The following is a 20,329-nucleotide window of genomic DNA, read 5'->3' on the forward strand; positions in this document are numbered from 1 at the left end:
AATAGAATTGGGAACAAAACACCCATGGGAGGAGTTACAGAGACAAAGTTTGGAGCTGAGATGAAAGAATGGACCATCTAGAGACAGCCATACCGGGGGATCCATCCCATAATCAGCTTCCAAACGCTGACACCATTGCATACACTAGCAAGACATACACTAGCAAGATTTTGCTGAAAGGACCCTGATATAGCTGTCTCTTGTGAGACTATGCCAGGGCCTAGCAAACACAGAAGTGGATGCTCACAGTCAGCTATTGGATGGATCACAGGGCCCCCAATGGAGGAGCTAAAGTACCCAAGGAGCTAAAGGGATCTGCAACCCTATAGGTGGAACAACAATATGAACTAACCAGTAACCCCCGGAGCTCGTGTCTCTAGCTGCATATGTATCAGAGATGGCCTAGTTGGTCATCAGTGGAAAGAGAGGCCCATTGGTTATGCAAACTTTATATGCCTCAGTTCAGGGGAACACCAGGGCCAAGAAGTGGGAGTGGGTGGGTGTGAGAGTAGGTGGGGGAGTATGTGGTGGACTTTTGGGATAGCATTGGAAATATAAATGAAATAAATACCTAATAAAAAAAAGAACAAGGTCTGAATTCTACACTTTTTTATTTTAAAACCTACTACGAACATATAAACTAGATGATCCTGGCACAAAGACAGACACACAGACCAATAGGATGGACTTCAGAAATGAACCCACGCATGAACCCAGTCAAATGAGTCTCAACAAATGTGTTATGACCACACAACAGAGAAAGGCTCATCTCTTTGGTAAATGATGATGAGGAAATCCAACATCCACATATAAAAGAATGAATTTGTGTATTATATCAAATGTCACTCAGAATAAATGAACAAGTAACAATAAGGGGAGACAACAGAAAACACTTCCTGGCCTTGGGTTGGGCTCAATACTGAGAACATAAGCAATAAAAGTAAAACAGGTTACTTTGGACTAAACAAACTTAATGTGTGGGAGCCAAAGGACGCAATCAATAGAGTACAATGACAACCCAGAGAACAGAGGGAAGGGTCTGCAAGCCATAGACCTGGTAAGGAAGGAGCTAATATCTCAAGTTTACAAAGAACTCTCATACATCAACTAAAAGCCCAATAGTCTGATTGAAAAATGGGCAGACTTGGTGTGGTGATGTGTTCTATAATTCAGCTCTTATGAGGCAGAAGGATTAGGAGCATGAGGCCAGCTTAGGCTGCACTGCAAACTCAAGGCCAGGCTGAATGAACTGCATCTCAGGTGTCATCCCCTAAAAGGGAACAAAAGGTTCAGATTCTCTCCAAAGGAAATATCCAAACAGTAACAAACATAGAAAAGAGGGTAGCATTGCTGATGGTTAGGGGAACTTCAAAAAAAGACAAAACCCACAACAACAACAACAACAACAACAAAAAAAAAACAAAAGAAAAAGTCCATTAAGATGGCTATAATGACATAAAAAACCTAGGAAGTAAAAAGTGTTGGCACAGAATAGATATAAGCAATCAGAACATGTTCCCATGGAAACCAGCGTGGTGGTCACTCAGAAATCTAAGGGGCAATGCATATCAGTAGTAATTCCACTCTGGGGCATATACTGCAAGGAATGCAAAAAAGTGTCTCAGAGAGGTCTCTGTACACTGGTATTCACAGTCACATTGGGAGCAGCCAGGAAGTGGAAGCAACACAACTTTCAGTGATGCACAAGGGATAGACAGAATGTGGTTTAAACGTGCAAGGGACTTTATATAAAAATGGAGGAAATGATGAAATGGACTGGAGCAGGGACAAACCTTGAGGTGTCCTTGGGGCTCTGCTCTTCCTGGTGCCCCCATTTGTCACCATCTGTCTATGTGTGAGATGTTTCAGTGATAGCTGAAGGTTAGTCACCAAAAGGTAAATGCAGTGTGCATCCATCTACTTACAAAAGGGAACTGGAGTACTCGAGTACATAGAGACAAAAGTACAACGGAGGTTTCTAGGGAGCAGAAAGCGGGGAGTTGGTTAATGTGTAGATAAAAAGCTTTCTAGATAATGGGGCTTTGCACAACAACAAAAAAATACTGGACACTGCCCAACTGTACACCCCGCCCCCCAAGAATCATTAATGTGTTTTGACATTGTGTATGATATACAACTTCAAATTTTAAATGCAAAAAGGTAAAAGTAAGAATGTAAACTTTTATGTGACGTCTCTAATATGTGACTCGGGTCAGTTCCATCATAGACCAATAGGAGTTTTTTGTGTTCATTTCTTTGTTTTTTTGAGACAGGATCTTGATTTCTATCCAGACAAGAAGGGTGGCGCTGGCACTTTCCGAAGTGGTAGGGAAGACCAGAAAGACCAGTTGCTTCATAACTAACCTTGGGGGACTTATGTGTGCTTATAGTTTAAAAGATCATAAATGATACACATGACAGACTGAATCAAAGATGTCTGCAGCCCAGGCAACCCAGAGGCAGGTGGTTTCCTACCCTGGTATATCCCTAGTCACTTACTATAGTGTGTTTTCTGTAAGCTCATGTTTTCCCTCCCAGTCCCAAGCTCCGGAATAAGGACTCTGAGTCTTAAATATATTTACATACAAATGCCTTGGCCAAATGCTCTGGGTCGTTCCCTGACTAGCTTAGAACTTAATCATCCCGTTATTCTATTCCAAGTTCTGTCATGTGACTGGTTACCTGATCCTCAGTTACTTGTGACCATCTATCTCATCTATGTCTGGGGCTGAATCTTTCTTCCTCTTCCCCAGAATCCTTCCTCTGAACTGGAACTTCCACCTCCCTGTTTCCTGCCTAAGCTAATAGGTTAATAGCATTTTTATTGACAGGTGATTCTTCCATACAGAATGAGATTCTCTCTATAACTTGTATTGTACAGCACTCGTGAGGGATGACTCCCCCTGACTTAATTCAGAGCAGCTAAGCACCCTTCATCCTCCCATGCAGACTCCAGGCTTTAGAAAAGGTCTAAGCCACGCAGTCTTCACTGAGAGGATCAGGCTATTCTCTCTTCCTTACAGGTTTCCCTGGCAACTGATGAATAAGCTCTGCTGACTCTGCAGCGCCAGCTGCCTGCGTTTAAAGATCCTATCAGCAACTCTCCTGCTGAACTGGCCTTCTTCTGCCTGCAATACTTTCTGTCACCTGATATCCACAGAACCCTACTAATAATCAGCACTCGCCTTTTCTCTTTGTTTGTTTGTGCTACTTAAACACATGCAGGTAAAGTGGACTCCTGGTAGACAGCACATAGTAAGACCTTGCCTTTTCATGCCATTGAACAATCCTTGCTTTTATTCCCTGATCTCTGCTTTAAACAGAGAAAGAGGAGGGGAGGCTAAAGGGGAGGTAGGCATGCCGTCCTTCTTGCCAGGGTTTCAGCAGACACCCACAAGTTCATGCCTTGGAAACTCAATCCCTAAATTGGAATTGCTAATTGAAATGAGGCTTGTAGGAGGAGGTTCTTCGAATGAGCTGATGAGGGCAGAGCCCAGTCCTTGTTAGCTTTCTATTCCTGTGAAAGAAACCATGGCCAAAAGACCTCTGGTGGGGAAAGGATTTATTTGGCTTACACGTCCTGGGTCATGGTCTGTTGAGGGATGCCAAGGCAGGGAAACTCAAAGCAGGAACCTGGAAGCAGGAACTGAAGAGGCCACCATGGACGGGGTACTGCTTAACAGGCTGCTCCTCATGGCTTGCTCAGATTGCTTCTTTATACAAGCACCTGCCCTGGGGGTTGAGGGAGGGCGTTGGGGGCGGAGGGGGGGGGGACACAGCCCACAGGGGACTAGGCCTTCCCAAATCAATCAAGCCTCCCACAGGACCATCTTATGGATGGTTTCCTCCATAAGATGTTTTCTCCCTTCAGGTTTCCTCTTTCCAAATGACTCCAGCTTGCATCAAGTTGACAAAACTTACCAGCATGAACGTTCCCATAAACACCACCTTTATAGGAAGAAGTGAGATCTGAGCAGGCACACTTGCCTGTCTGGCCATGTGACACTCTGTCTCATCAAGATGCAGCAGGAAGGCTGGCACCACCCAGTTCTTGAATTTCCCTGCCTCTGGAACTCTATTCTTTATAAACCATCCCGTCTGTGGTTCTGGCAAGAGGAATAGGAAAGAGACTCAAACACACTGCCTTTTGTAATTGTTTATCTAGTGCAATTTTTTTTTTTTAAAATTGTGTTTCATATGATCCCAAGGAGTTTGCAAATCTGCAGTGCCTTGCTAAATTAGTGTGTATGTTGGGGGAAGACAGCAGCGGAAGGTTACAAATATCAACTAGGGATGGGCAGCTGGGAACATTCAGCCTGCCTTTCTTGACAAGAATCCAAAGTGGATTTTTTTTTTTTTTTTTTTTTTTGAGTGTCCCTGTGTAACCCAGGCTGGTTTCAAACTCTTGATCCTCTTGCCTCAGCCTCCCAAATGCTGAGATTACAAGCACGTTCATCACGACTTTCTCATCCTGACTTTAATGAAGAAGCCACGAGCATGCTTCCATATTAATTTCGTTCTCACACGCCCTTTTCACGGAGACCATCATTTTACACTGGAACTCATTTATCCAACCAGAAGCCGGGAATCTCAACTCCTCAGGTCTTCCCGCTACCTCGAGGCGGCAGTAAGCCCGACCAAAGTCAGCGGACGACCTATGTGAGGGTTTTGAGAAACCATTCCCAGTGCTGCATGACCCCCCGCTACTGCTTTGGGCCCAGGTTCAGACCCCACCTAGGGAGCTCAGGAGTTAAGCCATGGACGTCCCTTCCCATCTATACCAGGAGTCTGAGATAGCGGGAATTGCTTAAGGATGGCGGCCCGTGGCTTCACTTCCTATTTGACAACGGAATCCCGAAACTGCGGTGGGACGACAGATCCTTCCGCCTTGGAGCTAGCGGAGATCGTGGACCACACCTCCTCCGGGAGACCCCGCGCAAGACGGAAGTGGGCGGGTCCGCGCCCTCAAAGCCCATCCGTGATTGGTTGGAGCCGCCTTAAGCTCCCAGATCTTCAGCAGGGACAACGCCCGCAGGCTAGGCATGAAGGCGGCGACACCGGTGGTGGTGACGGCGGCTGCTCCTGCGATGGAGCCGGGCCCTTCTGTGTCCCCGGGGCCTTCGCGCTCCTTCAAAGAGGAGCTGCTGTGTGCCGTGTGCTACGACCCGTTCCGCGACGCAGTGACTCTGCGCTGTGGCCACAACTTCTGTCGCCGGTGCGTGAGCGGCTGCTGGGAGGTGCAGACGACGCCCTCGTGTCCGGTGTGCAAGGAACGAGCGGTGCCCGGGGAGCTGCGCACCAACCACACGCTCAACAACCTGGTGGAGACCTTGCTGCGCGAGGAGGCTGAGGGCGCGCGCTGGACCGGTCGCCGGTCCCCGCGCCCCTGCCGTGCGCACCGTGCCCCGCTCACGCTCTTCTGCCTGGAGGACAAGGAGCTGCTGTGCTGTGCTTGCCAGGCTGACGCCCGGCACCAGGAGCATCGTGTGCAGCCCATCAAGGACACTGCGCAAGACTTCCGGGTGAGCACCGCGCCAGCCCGCCCTGGGGACCCCCGTCCTGCCCCTCCCCCTCCTCCAGGCCAAGCAACCATCTTGCCACCCGGTCCAGGCCAGTCTGAACAATGATGGGGAATAGTATGGTCTGCAGACATTTGGGCTTGGTGCGGTCATTTTAGAAATGGAAGAGGCCAGGACCTAGCTGAGTTCTAAGGCCTTGAGATTTCCCCAGCCCATCTGTGCCCCAACGGGTTACAGAGCCATAAGAAAGGCCTGTGGCGCTGGCCTGCTGCCTTGCTCCTCTTACTCTTAGTATCCAAATATCTGGAGTTCCAGTGGCTATAATTAAACCAAGAGCAGCTGACACAGCAAAACTAGCATGGCGGGGAAGGGTGGGTGTCGGGGCTGTAGGAGATCACCCTAGGAAAGTACTTTACCTCGCAGCTGCACCCCAAGCCTACTTTTGATTTCGAGCCAAGTGCTTAAATTAGCCAGGATGGCCTTGAACTTTTCTTTGCTTGCCTCAGCCTTTCGAGTGGCTGAGATTGCAGGCCTGTACCATCAGGCCCAGTGAAAAAGTCTTTGTTCTAAAACAGAAAAAAAAAAAAAGGTCAGATATTTTCGATAACAATTTCACCTAATCGCTTAGCTATGCATGCTTCATTGCTTCCCAAAACACTCATACTGACATATCGACTGATTTTTCTTTTTTAAAGGGTTTCTGAAATGTCCATTTGACTCTGGCAGTGTCTTGTTACTTTTCTCTTTTAAAATCACTGATGTACTGAAACAGCTAGATTTGTTTCATCAGCCACTAACACATGGGTCAGACCCACAGTTGGGAGGGCCCAGGGTTAGCCACTAGCAAGCCTGACATAGTGAAAAGGAGGTACTGTAAGAGCCCGCTGTGCCTGATCTTCAGACGCCCTTTCTCCACTTGGTGAAATGTCTTTTTTTTTTTTTGAGAATCAGCAGTTTGATGGCGGCTCCATACAGATTGGAGGCAGAGCAGATGGGTGCTGTCTACATCCATGTTCCTCCAGTTATCCATCATATTAGCTCAGTAGTGGTTCATAGTGCCTGATCCTTCGTTCATTAGTGCTAGATCTCTTATTTGGCATAGCTGAAGTAGACAGCCTAGAAGTTTGGGTCCTGGTTCGAATTCCCCTGGGCTTGCAAAGGTACTGATTAGCATGGGTCCTCAGAATGGGGTAAAACATCATCCGAAGGCCTGTGAGCCAGGGGACAGAGAGCGTGTGGGCCTGGAGACTGCCTTCTGTTCTTGCTGGCTGCCTCGTTTTGATTAGGAGGTCCGAGGGACACTGGAAATGAGATAGGTGGTCATAATTCCCACTCTCTGGGAGCTTCTAGCAAAAATCTAAAGAGCCTAGAGGCATTAACCAGGTGAAGGAGGTGAGGGGAGGTTTTTGCAAGAAGATGCAGCAGCATATAGAAGATTCTAGAAGAGAGGAAGCTTTGGACACCAGGTGAGGCCAGGAGGCCGAAGTCTTATTCTGCATCTTAGAATGGTGGTGCGAGGCCAGTGGGTGCTCAGTGTGAGTGAGCCTTGAAGAACAGGGAGAGGGGCTGATCTGAAAGATCCCAGGAGTCCTCAGGCTGTGTGTTCAGCCAGATGCAGTGTGGCCTCTTCATGTATTCATGTGTGAAATAAACATCCTGAGAACCCCTTTGATTCTCACACCCTGTTCTAGATATTACAGCTGCTTAAGTCCGTAAGACAGCCCCTCTGTTCTACTCAATTTCATCTTGACACAGCCTAGGGTCGTCTGAGGGGATTTCAGTTGTAGGATTGCCCCGAATGGACCAGCCAGTCAGAGAGATTGTCTAGATTGGTGATGGATGTGGGAGGGCCCAGTACATTGGTCCTACCTGGGTAGTGTAAGGCCAACGTGGGCTCTTCCATACCAATCAGAGGGGATGTCTTATAGACAGCATACCTCCATTATTTCCATAATTTCTACATTAGTTTTGCTTGATTTCCTGCCCTGATATCCCTCAGTGGTGGAGTATGACTGGGAAATCTAAGCTGTAATAGACCCTTTCTTCCCAGAGTTGCTTTTTGGTTGTCATGGCAGCAGAAACCAAACAAGAACACTGTTTGCAGTAGTCGACATTTCAGAGGAGTTGGTGAGGCAGTCATTAGATAAGCTGGTTCAGTGTGGTTGGAGATGGGTGTGGCTTGTTAAGGGAGCAGGCAGCGTAGGATGACCCACTGTCAGGTAAGAATGGTGAGATTGTTAGACTAAGCTTGGCCCTGCTGGGTACCCTCAGGAATCCCAAAGCTGGGTGCTTAGAAAGATCCCTTTGGCCTCCATGTTGATAACCCAGCAGCAATAATCTCTGAGGATTTCTTACTCTGTGTTAGGTGCCCTGAGGTATTAACAAAATTTACTGTCCGCAGGACCCCTAAAGCTGTATGAGGGTTAATCTTGACTGTGGCAGTAAAATACAACTTCTTGAGTGCCTACAGGTGTTCCAAGAATGGGACCCTGACCCTGTCAGTGAATCCTGGTTCATCACTTGATGGCCTCCTGAGGAGGTGGTAAGGTAGGAGACAGGGCCTAGCTTGAGGAAGGCAGTTTGTGGAACTGTTCTTAGAGGCTGTGTCCTAAAGCTCCTGTCTCTGCTTCTTGGCCACCTCTGTCCCACCCCACCCCACCCCCCATACTCCCACCCCGTGAGGGACGCAGCTGACACTTTCAGAGCAGCAAAATTAAGAATTCTTTTCTCTGGTTGTCCTGTTGGGTTTGTGGTTCACAGTCCTGCAAAAGTAATAAAGGTTGTGTGTGTTCATTTTTCTATCACTACGGCGGCAGACACATTCATGGGACACTGAGGCGGGGGGTGATGAGCTGGGACTTTGTCCTGATGCAGTGGGACCTGATGGAAGGAAGGGTGACAAGATTTTGGAACATGTCATAGCGGATCAATCCAGAGCTCAAGAAAAAAACCTGAATGCTCAGAGGGACCGGAGGAAGTCCTCAAGTGGAGTGGTCACAGGTTTGCATAGACACACATTTTGTGTGTGTGTGTGTGTTAATGGGGTTGTGGTGTGTGTATGTATGCATGGGCTAGAGGTGGGCAAGGTCAGCCTTTCCTTGATCTCTTTCTCTCTTTAAATTTTGACACCGGGCCTCACACTAGATCTGAATCTCCATTTTGAGCTAGGTTTGGCCATTGAACTCCAGGGATCTAGAGCTGAGACTACAGGTATGTGGGTGCTCAGGACCAGAATTGAGGTTCTCCTACTTGGAGAACACACACTTTACTGACTGACTCGCCTCCCCAACCCCACGTTTCTTCTCAAAGGGAAAGGTATGCCAGCAGTATGGCTTCGATGTGCTATTGCCTATGTGTATACGGATAAAGTTCTTCATATAAGCAGTGACCAAAGAAGTTGACATACCGCGTCTCAGTAAAGCTAGAATCAGGGTCATTCTAGCCGGCGTCTCAGTAAAGCTAGAATCAGGGTCATTCTAGCCGGTTAGTTTGAGGTTGTTTGCATTGGTAAAATGAAATCTTTGTCCTTGGTAAAGAGTTGTGACTTTTCTGTCAACCTTAATCCAAATTGAGATTCACACTCTTGGAGGGAGCAGGGTCCTTCCCCTGTGCACTTCCGGTTCCCTTCTCTGGAGTGGCCTCTAATGTACTTACTGGAGAGAACAAATGTGGTAATGAAGTGACCCACAGTGTGCGGATGAGTGCAGACAGCGGGGGGGGGGGGGGGGGGGGGGCATAGCGAGTGCTCAGTGGACGGAGGTCTCCATTGTAATTAACAGTGGATTTGTTTCTGGAAAAGTCTATAGCACATTTATGGAATGTAGAGAGGAAAGGATAAAAGTAGAGAGAAGTTAATAGGCCATGGCTGCAAAAGGAGTCAGAACCCAACCTAAAACTCAAAAGTGTTTCTTCCGGATTCCAGCTTAGCAGCGACAATCAAAAACGTAAAAGCACTGAGGGATGGAGAGTTGCCCAGGCGGTTAAGAGCACTGGCTGCCCTTACAGACGACTCGAGTCTTGTTCCCGGCACCTCCATGGCAGCTCACAACAGTCTGAAACTCCAGTACCAAGGAATCTAACATTCTCTTCCGGGCACTGGGCACAAGCCACAAACGCACTTCACAGACACATGCAGGAAAAACACACATAAAATAAAAATCTTCAAAAAACCAAGTGTTTGAGCACCTTCCTTAAGTTGATATTTATGTGTGTTCATTAAAACAAAAGTGATTTTATTTTTTAAAATTAAGCAGGATGCAAGATAGATGGCTAAATGGGTAAGTGCTTACTGAGTGCTTGGCTCAAGTTCTGATGCTAACATAAAAAGTGAGCTCACAGGATTACCTGAACTTTAGCTCTGCACAGATGGGGCAGAATAAGGAGGTTCTTAGGAATTGCTGGGTGCTGGCCTAGCTCTAGATTTAATGAGGTACTTTGTCTGGATTATGGTAGACTAAGGCTCAGGGGACATCGAGGAAAAGCCAGACAATCAGTGAGTTGGCTGTGGCTCTGTCTCCTGGGATTGTCAAGAGTGAACCCCATGTCTCGCCAATGACTGCCTGAGCATGGGCTCAACAGGGGCAGCATGAGTGGGCATTCCAGAGTGGATGGGGGAAGATCACGGAGCAGCAGCCCTGCACAGAGAACTATAGGCAGCTGATGTGGTGGGGGTGTAGTTCCCTGGGGAAGAGCACACCAGCTGGTTATCCAATACCAAATATCCACCCCTGAACAGCACATTTACAAGCAATGGTGCACAGACTGAGCAGGGTTACTTAGGAGATTATGTGTATATAAGTATGCATATGATGATATGTGTATATAAGTGTATGCATATGATGATATGTGTATATAAGTGTATGCATATGATGATATGTGTATATAAGTATATGCATATGATATATGTGTATATAAGTGTATGCATATGATGATATGTGTATATAGGTGTATGCATATGATATGTGTATATAAGTGTATGCATATGATGATATGTGTATATAAGTGTATGCATATGATATGTGAGAAGGGCTATGAATTTGAAAGGAAGCAAGAAGGCTTGGAGAGAAAGGGAAGGGATAATGGTGAAAGTCTCTAAAAAGACAATATGACAGATTGTGATGGGAATGAAAAGAGTGGAACACCGACCTACACAGCTTTCAAGAGCATGTGGGCCCATGCATGCCACAGAGTACGTCTGGACCGCCCACCCCCCCAAAAAAGTAGGAAGGACAAGAGTTGGGTGTGATTGCTTATGCCCATGAGCCCACCACTTGACAGAAGGATCACCGTGGGTTCTAGAAGAGCTTGGCCACTTAGTGAGTTTAGGCTAGCCTGTGCTCCATGTAAGCCCCATGTCAGAAAGTAAAACAAATAGGAAAAAAAAAGGTGAGTTTGCTGTGTTTCTTGTCCTAGCACCATTATCGGGAAAAGGTGGATGTGGAGCCATGTTTAGGTGAAATTTCATTTGAATATTTTACCACTTGGGAAATGACTGCAACAGCCCACACTGACAACCCTTTTCATAAAGGCTGTAGAAGAGTCCAGTTGGGAAGACTCCAGAGTGAACCAGTGGCCATGGCATCTTGATGGTATCCCCACAGGTCTAGCCTTCTAGGAGCAGACATCAGCTGGAGCTTGCTGTTCTCTGCTGTACTGTGGCCAGTTGGGCAGAGCTCCTTCTGGAACCCCTGAGCCCTGCTCCCCACCTGCACCAGGTGTCTCCTCTCCAGGGCTGGGTTAGAGACCCCGAGGTGGGAAGCAGTGCAGTTCAAGGTTGGGGCTATGCTGAACAGCACTTGGAGCACACTGGCTTGTGGTCGGACTCCAGTTCTAATTTGTCCTGTATTCCCCACATTAGGCCAAGTGTAAGAACATGGAGCATGTATTGCGAGAGAAAGCCAAGGCCTTCTGGGCCCTGAGGCGCACCTATGAGGCCATTGCCAAGCACAACGAGGTGAGATTGCTTTGTATTTAATCTCAGTAGAGGTTTCTGCCCCACCTTTGGTTATTCAGTTCCCAGATAAAAGATGCACAACTTCTATATTTATAATAAGCTTTAATTAGCACTAAAGCTGGGTAGCTAACTACCCTAGCTATGAGAGTTTACTTCCCATCAATAACCCTGAGTTATAATTTGCAGTGTTCCATCTGGGCAGCTCTTAGCTCCAGTTGGCCAGTTCTCATGGCCATGTTTTCATGTGTCTACCCTAAGACTGTCTTCTATTTCTCCTTTCTCGTGGTCTCTTCCTTTAACCCTGAGGCCAGGAACCCAAAACACCCGCCTCTCTCTTTTGCCCAGCTACAGGCTATTGGCATCTTTATTCACCAATCAGGGATAACTTGGGGGACAAGGTTACAGAGTCAATCAGGTCTGGGTACTGATTATCTCGGCCCTGGGGTCAACCAGGCCTTGTGAGGGGGCAGTATTTAGCATTATAATAGCAAAAGACCAAACCTCAACATGGCTGGGCCAGGTGGGAAGCCTGGGAGGACCGAGAGGGGAGGGAGGATGAATACCTGGCATTGGCCCACCCATCTCTGTCTTTGGGGCTCTTCATGTCACACCTAGAGCATTGAGTTGCTTTGCTGAACGTGGTCCCCAGCTGGGGCGTCCCAAAGCCATTACATCTGACCTTGCTCGCTTCTCCCTGCTCTGGTGCAGGTGCAAACGACTTGGCTGGAAGGCCGCATCCGGGATGAGTTTGACAAGCTCCGTGATTTCCTGCGGGTGGAGGAACAGGCCACCTTGGATGCCATGAAGGAAGAGAGCAGAAAGAAGCACCTGCAGGCTGAGGAGAAGATGAAGCAGCTGGCAGAACAGACCGAGGCGCTGGCTCGGGAGATTGAGCGTCTGCAGATGGAGATGAAGGAGGATGACATGACCTTCCTCATGGTAAGAGGCTCGTCGTGTGAACTGAGGGTGGGGTCAGGGGCAGGGGCCAGCAGCTCAGACCACAGACCATGTTCAACAGTCTTTCTGTGATGATGGAGGCCTTATTGGCATGCCTTGTGGCAGAGCAAGGCTTGGCGGTTGAGAATACCCTCTTACCTTCACCTCCACCCCTTACTGGTGCTGCTTTCTTATTCTTTGGTTGGTTGTCTCTCTATCTCTAATGAAATAGTCAAATTGTGTCATACTTTAAGCTTTAAATTTTTTATTACATTTTTATTTATTTACTGTAGATGAGTGTCTTAGGGTTCATTTGCTATGAAGAGACACCATTACCACAGCAACTCTTATAAAGGAAAATGCCTAATTGGGGCTGGCTTACAGTTCAGAGGCTTAATCCATTATCATTATGGTGGGAAGCATGGCAGCACACAAGCAGACATGGTGCTGGAGAGGGAGTTGAGAGTTCTACATCTGGATCAGCAGGCAGCAGGAAGAGAGAGTGAGCCACTGGGTCTGGCTTGAGCTTCATCCCCCTGTGACACACTTCCTCCAAGAAGGTCACACCTCCTATAATGCCCCTCTCTATGGACCTATGGGGGCCATTTCAAACTGTCCCTATGGGTACACATTGCAGAGTGCCTATATGGAAGTCAGTCAGTCTTCTTTTACCACATGGGTCCCACAGACCAAACTGAAGTTGCTAAGCTTGACAGCAAGCACCTTAACCTGCTGAGCCATTTAGCTGGCTCCATTGTTGTTGTTGTTGTTTGTTTTGTTTATTTGTTGCTTTGTTGTTTGCTTTCTCCTCTGTCTTTCTTGCTTTTCTCCCTCCCTCCCTCCCTCCCTCCCTCCCTCCCTCCCTCCCTCCCTCCCTCCCTCCCTCCCTGTGCAGTGCTGGATCTGTAGCCTAGGCTTTGTGAATGACAGGTACTCTCACTGGGGTATCTTTTATCTTTTCTTTAGTTGGGGGATGGGTGTGAGGGTACAGGATTGCACTCTGCCTTCTTTCTCGAATGCTTTCAGGCTGAGGAGCTGGCTCAGCCTGTGCAGTACTTACCTTACAAGTGTGAGGAGCCAGTCTGATCCCTAGACGCCACAGAAAGTAAGCTGAGCATGGTGGCTCACTCTGTTTGTTTTTAAGCTGAAATTATTACACAATTTGTCTATTTCATTCAGGAGTTGAGAACAACCAACTAACCAGCCAACCAAAAAAAGCCGCTAAGTGGCCCGCCAGCCTGGCCTGCTTGGTACAATCCAGGGCAGTGAAATACACTGTACTAAAGAACAAGGCAGGAATAAGCTGTGGTTTACCTCTGGCCCCATGAGACATATGTATTAATGCATGGACCTGCACACACACACACACACACACACACACACACACGAGTGCACAGGAAAGGAATTCTGTTCTTCCTTTAAAAACATGATTCATTGTCTTTCTTCCCGTTACTGATGTTTTCCTTCCTTGCAGAGCAGTTTCCCAGACTTGACAGCTAGTTTATCAGTCAGCTCCCTTTGATGGCGAGTGTTTCGCTCGCGCATGGCGGTTTTTACCTGTCAGTTGGCCTTCCATTCTCACTTGAGTTACTTCTGCTTTTGCCGTTCATGGGCAGTAAGACTCTAAGCGTGTGTGTACTGGATTTGTGTGGACATGAACTTTTCGATGTGTACCCAAGGGATTTCTGGATTACTTGATAATTCTGCTTTAACCCATCAAGGGCTGCTAGGCAGTTTTACCAAAGTAGCTACGCTATTTTGTCTTCCCACCAGCAGAGTCTGGGTGTCAAGTTCCTGTACCTCTTAGCCACTTCTTTTCTCCATAGCTTTCCTTGTGAGTGACTTGGGTCTCATTGTGCTTCCAGTGTGCACTCTCTGGATAGCTGATGACACTGGGCATCTGTCTTTTCAGTGGCTTTGTGGACATTACTAGTTCTTGCTTAAGATGTCTGTTTAATTTCTTTATACAGTTTTTTTCCTTCCTTTTTTTTTGTTTTGTTTTTTTGTTTTTTTGTTTGATTGGTTGGTTGGGTTTCCCTGGTTTCTCTGTGTAGCCCTGACTGTCCTGGAATTTACTCTGTATCAGGCTGGCCTCGAACTCAGAACACCTGCCTCTGCCTCCCGAGTGCAGGAACTAGAGACATGTGCTAACATGCCCAGCTATCCAGTTTTTTTTTTTTTTTTAAGATTTATTTATTTATTATATGTAAGTACACTGTAGCTGTCTTCAGACACTCCAGAAGAGGGCGCCAGATCTCATTACGGATGATTGTTAGCTACCATGTGGTTGCTGGGATTTGAACTCTGGACCTTTGGAAGAGCAGTCGGGCGCTCTTACCCACTGAGCCATCTCACCAGCCCATCTATCCAGTTTTCAGTAGGGTTGTCTGTTCATTGTTTAGTTGTGAGAGTTCGTTTCTTTTCTGCTCCAGTATGACTCTTTTTTTTGTTTGTTTGTTTTTTTGAGACAAGGTTTCTCTTTATAGCTCTGGCTGTCCTGGCACTCACTTTGTAGACCAGGCTGGCCTCGAACTCAGAAATCCACCTGCCTCTGCCTCCTGAGTGCTGGGATTAAAGGCGTGCGCCGGTTCCAGTATGACTCTTATCTCTTCCATCTTAGCTTTGCATTTAGATCTTACATGTATTTTAAGGGTATTTTTGTTTTTGTTTTTGTTTTTGTTTTGAATCAGACACAAGGCAGAGGCTTTCCCCGTTTTGGTTGTACCGACATGTTCGCTGAGAAGACAGTTCTGTTAACTTACCTTGGTCCTGTAGAAACTCCAGCGTTATCTAGACTGTCACTCCTGTCCTCATTACTCCCGATATCTCCACCACAGCAGCTTGTGCAGCAAGCGTGAAGTTTGGGAGTATGAGTCCTCCAGCTTGGTGGTTTTCAAGGTTGCTTTTATTCAGCATTTCCTGAAACTCCATCTGAACTTGAGGATCGGTTTTAAGTTTTGCCAAAGAAGGACCAAGGCCTTGTGTAGACTGAGCAAGGTCTCCCTCCAATGGCTGCATCCTCACCATGGGACTTCCAACGGGGTGGGGGTGGGGCACTCGGAATCTGAGATGAGATCCCCATGGGGTATGTGACAGCCGGATGATGTCAGTTCTTCTCATCCATGAGTGTGGGGTATCTGGCAATTCTTGGTCAGCAATTACCTGCAGTTTCTTAGTCTTTGTCTCTGCTTTTTTTTCTCTTTCCAGAAACACAAGAGCCGAAAACGCCGGTAAGTTGGGAAAGCCAATGGGGATGGGAAAGGGTAAATAGATAGAAAGCCAGGCCTTCACTGTCCAGTGGCGGAAGGGCTAGGCAGGTAGTGCATCCAACTGGGTGGAATCTGGAGGGAGCTGTAGAGGCCAGCCAAGGGGAGCGCTTTAAAGGCATTCCAGTTCTGGTTGGCATGGAGACAGAGAGTTGTTTCGGAACATAGAGGGTTGATCCTCTCCACAGGGATTGACAGCACCAGGCACATGACTCATGTTTCTCAGTCGTCAACAGGCTTGGTTTTTGGCTGGCTTCCTACCTCTGGGAAAGAGCGTTGGCATGCTTTGCTGTGGGTGGATGCTTGCTGGGCTCTCCAGGATGGGTAAGGAAGAGTTGTGCCCTGTCAAGATGAGAGTAAGTGCTCTGGGCTGATGTGATGAGTTCCCAGTCTCTGTGGGAGCTCGGCAAAGGCCATGTAACACCATGGCTCTTTTGAATTCAAGCACGATTAAGGCCCAGCTTGGACCTCTCCTGAGCCTAAGTGTGACTTCTATCCATGAGGATGGCAGCAGCTAGTTTGGAGAACCTCCCTGTGTGTCTCCCAGCTATTCAGGATTGAACCTTCCTGCTGAATCCTGAAGGGCTGTGGCAGCCCAGTGGGCTCCTGCTTTGGGACAGCTGTCCAGGAAACTTAGATTGGAGATAAGGGAAGCAGTCCTGTTCCCTGCTTGTAGTAAATGCAGCCAGGGGTCATGGCCCCATCCAATGCCCAGCCTTCCTTTACCAGGCTCTTCTGCACTGTGGAGCCAGCGCCTCTCCAGCCTGGCTTGCTAATGGATGCATGCAAGTATCTGGAGTCCCTGCAGTACCGAGTCTGGAAGAAAATGCTTGGATCCGTTGAGTCTGGTAAGGACATTGCAGCACCATGCTCCAGGAGAATGGAAACCATCCTGTGCTACACAGGCCTGGCCAAGCGTCTCAGCTGCTCTCTCTGCAGCCCTTTCTAGGCGGGGCCAAGGGCCTTCCTGCTCTGACCCTCTTGAGAAAGGCTAACTCTTCTTTCTGTCGTCATAAGTCTAACAGTCATGATGAAAGATCCAACTCTGTCCTGCCAGTGTGCCCTGGTTTTATACCCAGAAGTGGCATCAACCCAGTGGAATGTTACTTGATCATCTTAGGTGTCCTGGGAGTGTATAAACCTTCCTGCTTCATAGTCCCTGCCTATGTTAGTCTCCTTGGCTGCCGTAACAGAGAACCATAAATTGGCTTAAATGACCAAAATTTGTTCCCATATTCTTGATGGCTAAAAGCTCATTCCCAGGAAATAGTCAAAACCGTGCTCCTCTGATCTGTGGGAAGGCCCTTAGACCTTGGCATTTGCTGCATTGCTTGGGTATCCTTGGTTGTAACTGCCCAACTGGCCCCTGCCTTGGTTGGTTAAATGACATATATTCTCTCACTTGTGCTCCCTTTTTTCTCTCTCTGTCTCTCTCTGTGCCTATCTCTAATCCATTTCTAAGTAAGGTTATATCCTGAAGTACTAGTGTTTGGGACTTACAAATATCTTTTTGGGGGTGGGGGTAGTTTGGCCTATACTACCCCCAACAACCCAGGGCAGCTCCTTGCATGTGGTAGGGTATGTGGGACCTCAGCCAGCCTGGCAGAAGAAGGGTGTCCAGTTTGCTGACTCTCTCTTCTCTCTCTGTCCCCAGTGCCCTTCAGCTTGGACCCCAACACAGCTGCTGGCTGGCTCAAAGTGGCCGATGACCTCACGAGTGTCATCAACCATGGTTACCGCGTGCAAGTGGAGAATCCAGAGCGCTTCTCCTCGGCACCCTGCCTGCTGGGCTCTCAAGTGTTCTCCAAGGGCTCCCACTCTTGGGAGGTGGATGTGGGTGGCCTGCCAACCTGGCGAGTGGGCGTGGTGCGGGTGCAGGCACATGCACAGGCCCAGGCTCAGGCTGATGTAGGTGGTGAAGGCCATTCACACAGCTGCTACCATGATACACGCTCAGGCTTCTGGTACCTGTGCCGCACGCAGGGTGTGGATGGAGACCACTGCATGACTTCCGACACCGCCACAGCCCCTCTGGTCCAGGCCATGCCGCGCCGTCTGCGTGTGGAGCTGGAGTGTGAGGAGGGTGAGCTATCCTTCTATGACTCTGAGCGCCACTGCCATCTGTATACCTTCCATGCCCACTTTGGGGAGGTGAGGCCCTACTTCTACCTGGGAGCCTCTCGAGGTGACGGTCCCCCGGAACCTCTGCGTATCTGCCACCTGCGTGTCTCCATCAAAGAAGAGCTGGACATCTGAGCTGCGTAGTTGGCATCCCACCCCTGACACATGCAGCATACTATATCCTGTCTTAGCTTTTCTGTAGCTCCAAAGTTAGGAGCCACCCAGGAGGTGCTTGGCTGGGCCTAGGCTCTGTCTATAGTCATGCTACCTTCAGGATGTGCGTTTTCTGTTCTTGGATTGCTGGTATACTGTTTTCTTTGTAGGATGGCATTATAATGTAGGTGTAGACTATTTTTAGAGATGATGAAGCCAGCCTATCAGGAGATGCCTCTTATTCAGTCTATTTGTCATTTATGTTTCCCAGGAAGAGGTCCTTGTCAGGCCACACAGGGAAGCCCCAGGATGGTTTGAGACAAGAGTGGGCAAAGCCTCACCTAGGCTCTCCTACCCCAGTAGGACAAGTTAGGTATTGGCCAGCCTAACTGAGCATGCATGGCTTTAGCATCTGGTCTGAACCAGGAGTCCCTGTGTTGGTTCCTAGGACAGGATTGTCCTTGACACTCTCTGTGGGAACACTGTAGGGTGTAAGGTACTCTGGAATACAGCTCAGAGTTGTGGGTGTCCCAGGAAAGGCAGCTCCAGGGCCTTTGTCAGTGGTTAAGGACTGACCAGCTTCAAGTTAGTGGCATAGAGGCCAAAGCACCAGAATGCAGTGAGTGAGAAGACAGCTGGTGCTGGGTTGGAACAGGAGCCCCACTTTGCTACTCAGTCTGTCGGCACAGAATCGACACTGGTTGGTCATCTCATGCTTTGAAAGTTTCCTCTGGAATTGTCCAGTTTTCTAGAACACTTTTTAAGCCTGTGTTTCCACATCTGTGATTTGACACTAGTCCTTGGAAATCACTGGAGGAAGGTATGAGAAGGAGCCTCAGAGAATGCTGCTTCAGTTAGTGACTGTTAGTCTGGGAGACCAGTCCTGTCCTTGCTGGCCTTGTATTCATTGACTTCCACCTGCCTGTCCTTGCTCTGCTCTCTGCAGATTTCACCCCTTTCCTTTCTTTATGTGCCCCTCTGCCTTTTCTTTCTCAGTCATGCCTATAGATGGAGTCTAATTGCCAACTAACCAAATCCCAAGAGGTGTTGTAAGGAAAAAAATACCATCTCAGGGGTGCCCTGTCATAGTCAAGACCTAGGACCTAGCATCCCAATTTCAGCCTGCACCCCTCATTACATAAGACTTGGTTTAAACCACACCGATTACCCACTAATTGGCTTTAAATGGGTCATGTGCACTTGTGGATTATCTAACAAGTGGAGACACAGAAGAAACACTGGTGCAGGCCAGGCCGGGAGCAGGGACAGTGCTGGCAAGCCAGCTTGTGAGTGTCAGATGCTTGGGCACCACGGATGTGAAAGGTGCGCCTGGTGCAATGTATGTGTTTGGTTTCTCTAGAAGAAACTCTCTGAAATTACTGTTATAATAAGTTTTTAAAAGTTTTTTCTTTCTTTTTAATTTTCACCTTAACTCTTAAATAGGGTAATTTCAATGACCTAGACTCTTTTAGAAAACTTTGACTTACCCCACAACTGACATGTTTCTTTCAGAGCTTTTGTAAACACAAATTCCTAGTGTAACTTGTACCTGACCTGTCCTTCCCATTGTAAGATTCCATTGTGTGCAGTGAATGTGCTGTGCAACTTGTTAGTTGATGGACATTTGGCTTGTTGCAGTGTGTTTAGCTGTTATGAGTTCTGCTGCTATGAAATTTGTGTGCAAGTTTTGTGTGGCCGTGTCTCTTGATTTTCTGTCATATACCTTGGAGTCTGTTTTCCAGGTCATATGATAATTATTTTAAGCCCTTTGGGGACTTGCCAAGCTGTTTCTAAGAGAGCCGTCCCATTTTCTACTCCCACTGGCAGCAGGTGAGGGCTGGTTTGTAACGAATTCTCTCTGCCCTCTAAGCTGAGGAAGCTGGGGTAGGTCTCATTTGCCCTGTAGTTGCTGTCTCTGACGGCTGGGGAGCATCTTTCCTCATGTTTGCTGTGTATCTGCTTCAGAGGCTTCAGGGTGTTTGCCCATTGGGTTGTCTGACCTTTTATTATGAAGTTTTACAAGTTTGTTATGCATTCTAGATAAAAGTTCCTTTGTGTCAGATAAATCACTTATAAAAATTTTCCTCCTAATTCAGTGAGTTGTTTTTTTTATTGTCTTTACATTTTTTTATTTTTTTATTTTATTTTATTTTTTTAGGGAGTGAGAGATGTCTCATTGGTTGAGATCACTTCTGCTCTTCCAGAAGTCCTGAATTCAATTCCCAGCACCTCTATTGGATAGCTGACAAACACTTGTAGTTACAGCTCTAGGAGCTCTAACACCTGGTGCCTTCATGCATGCATATACATACATCCATACAGATATGAGAAGTAATCTTTTTAAATGTATTTATATGCATGTGTATGTGTACAAGTACCTG

At 47.6% G+C, this 20,329-nt stretch overlaps 1 protein-coding gene and 1 long non-coding RNA gene across 2 annotated transcripts; one reads left to right on the forward strand and one right to left on the reverse strand.

The window, feature by feature from the left end:
• Positions 1-3,553: 3,553 nt before the first annotated feature.
• Positions 3,554-5,026, reverse strand: LOC110309558 (uncharacterized). The gene is made up of 3 exons (XR_002379714.3): positions 4,782-5,026; positions 3,922-4,106; positions 3,554-3,732 (listed from the first exon to the last, which is right to left on the reverse strand). It is a non-coding gene; the product is annotated as an uncharacterized LOC110309558 (long non-coding RNA).
• On the forward strand, positions 5,009-20,039 carry Trim35 (tripartite motif containing 35). Its single transcript, XM_021182292.3, has 6 exons — positions 5,009-5,522; positions 11,377-11,472; positions 12,181-12,411; positions 15,616-15,638; positions 16,404-16,522; positions 17,329-20,039. Exons 1-6 carry the CDS (start codon positions 5,043-5,045, stop codon positions 17,928-17,930), a joined length of 1,551 nt encoding a protein of 516 aa, XP_021037951.1. The 5' UTR covers positions 5,009-5,042; the 3' UTR covers positions 17,931-20,039.
• The last annotated feature ends 290 nt before the right edge of the window (positions 20,040-20,329 follow it).

Source organism: Mus caroli, unplaced genomic scaffold (assembly GCF_978045245.1).
Source record: "Mus caroli unplaced genomic scaffold, Mus_caroli_1 scaffold_12, whole genome shotgun sequence".
In the NCBI taxonomy this organism is placed as follows: domain Eukaryota; kingdom Metazoa; phylum Chordata; class Mammalia; order Rodentia; family Muridae; genus Mus; species Mus caroli.

Coding starts and splice junctions, on each gene's coding strand:
- Trim35 (XM_021182292.3), top strand. CDS start 5,043: ATGAAGGCGGCGACACCGGTGGTGGTGACGGCGGCTGCTCCTGCGATG. Junction 5,523..11,376: donor ACACTGCGCAAGACTTCCGG/GTGAGCACCGCG, acceptor TCCCCACATTAG/GCCAAGTGTAAGAACATGGA. Junction 16,523..17,328: donor GCTTGGATCCGTTGAGTCTG/GTAAGGACATTG, acceptor CTCTGTCCCCAG/TGCCCTTCAGCTTGGACCCC.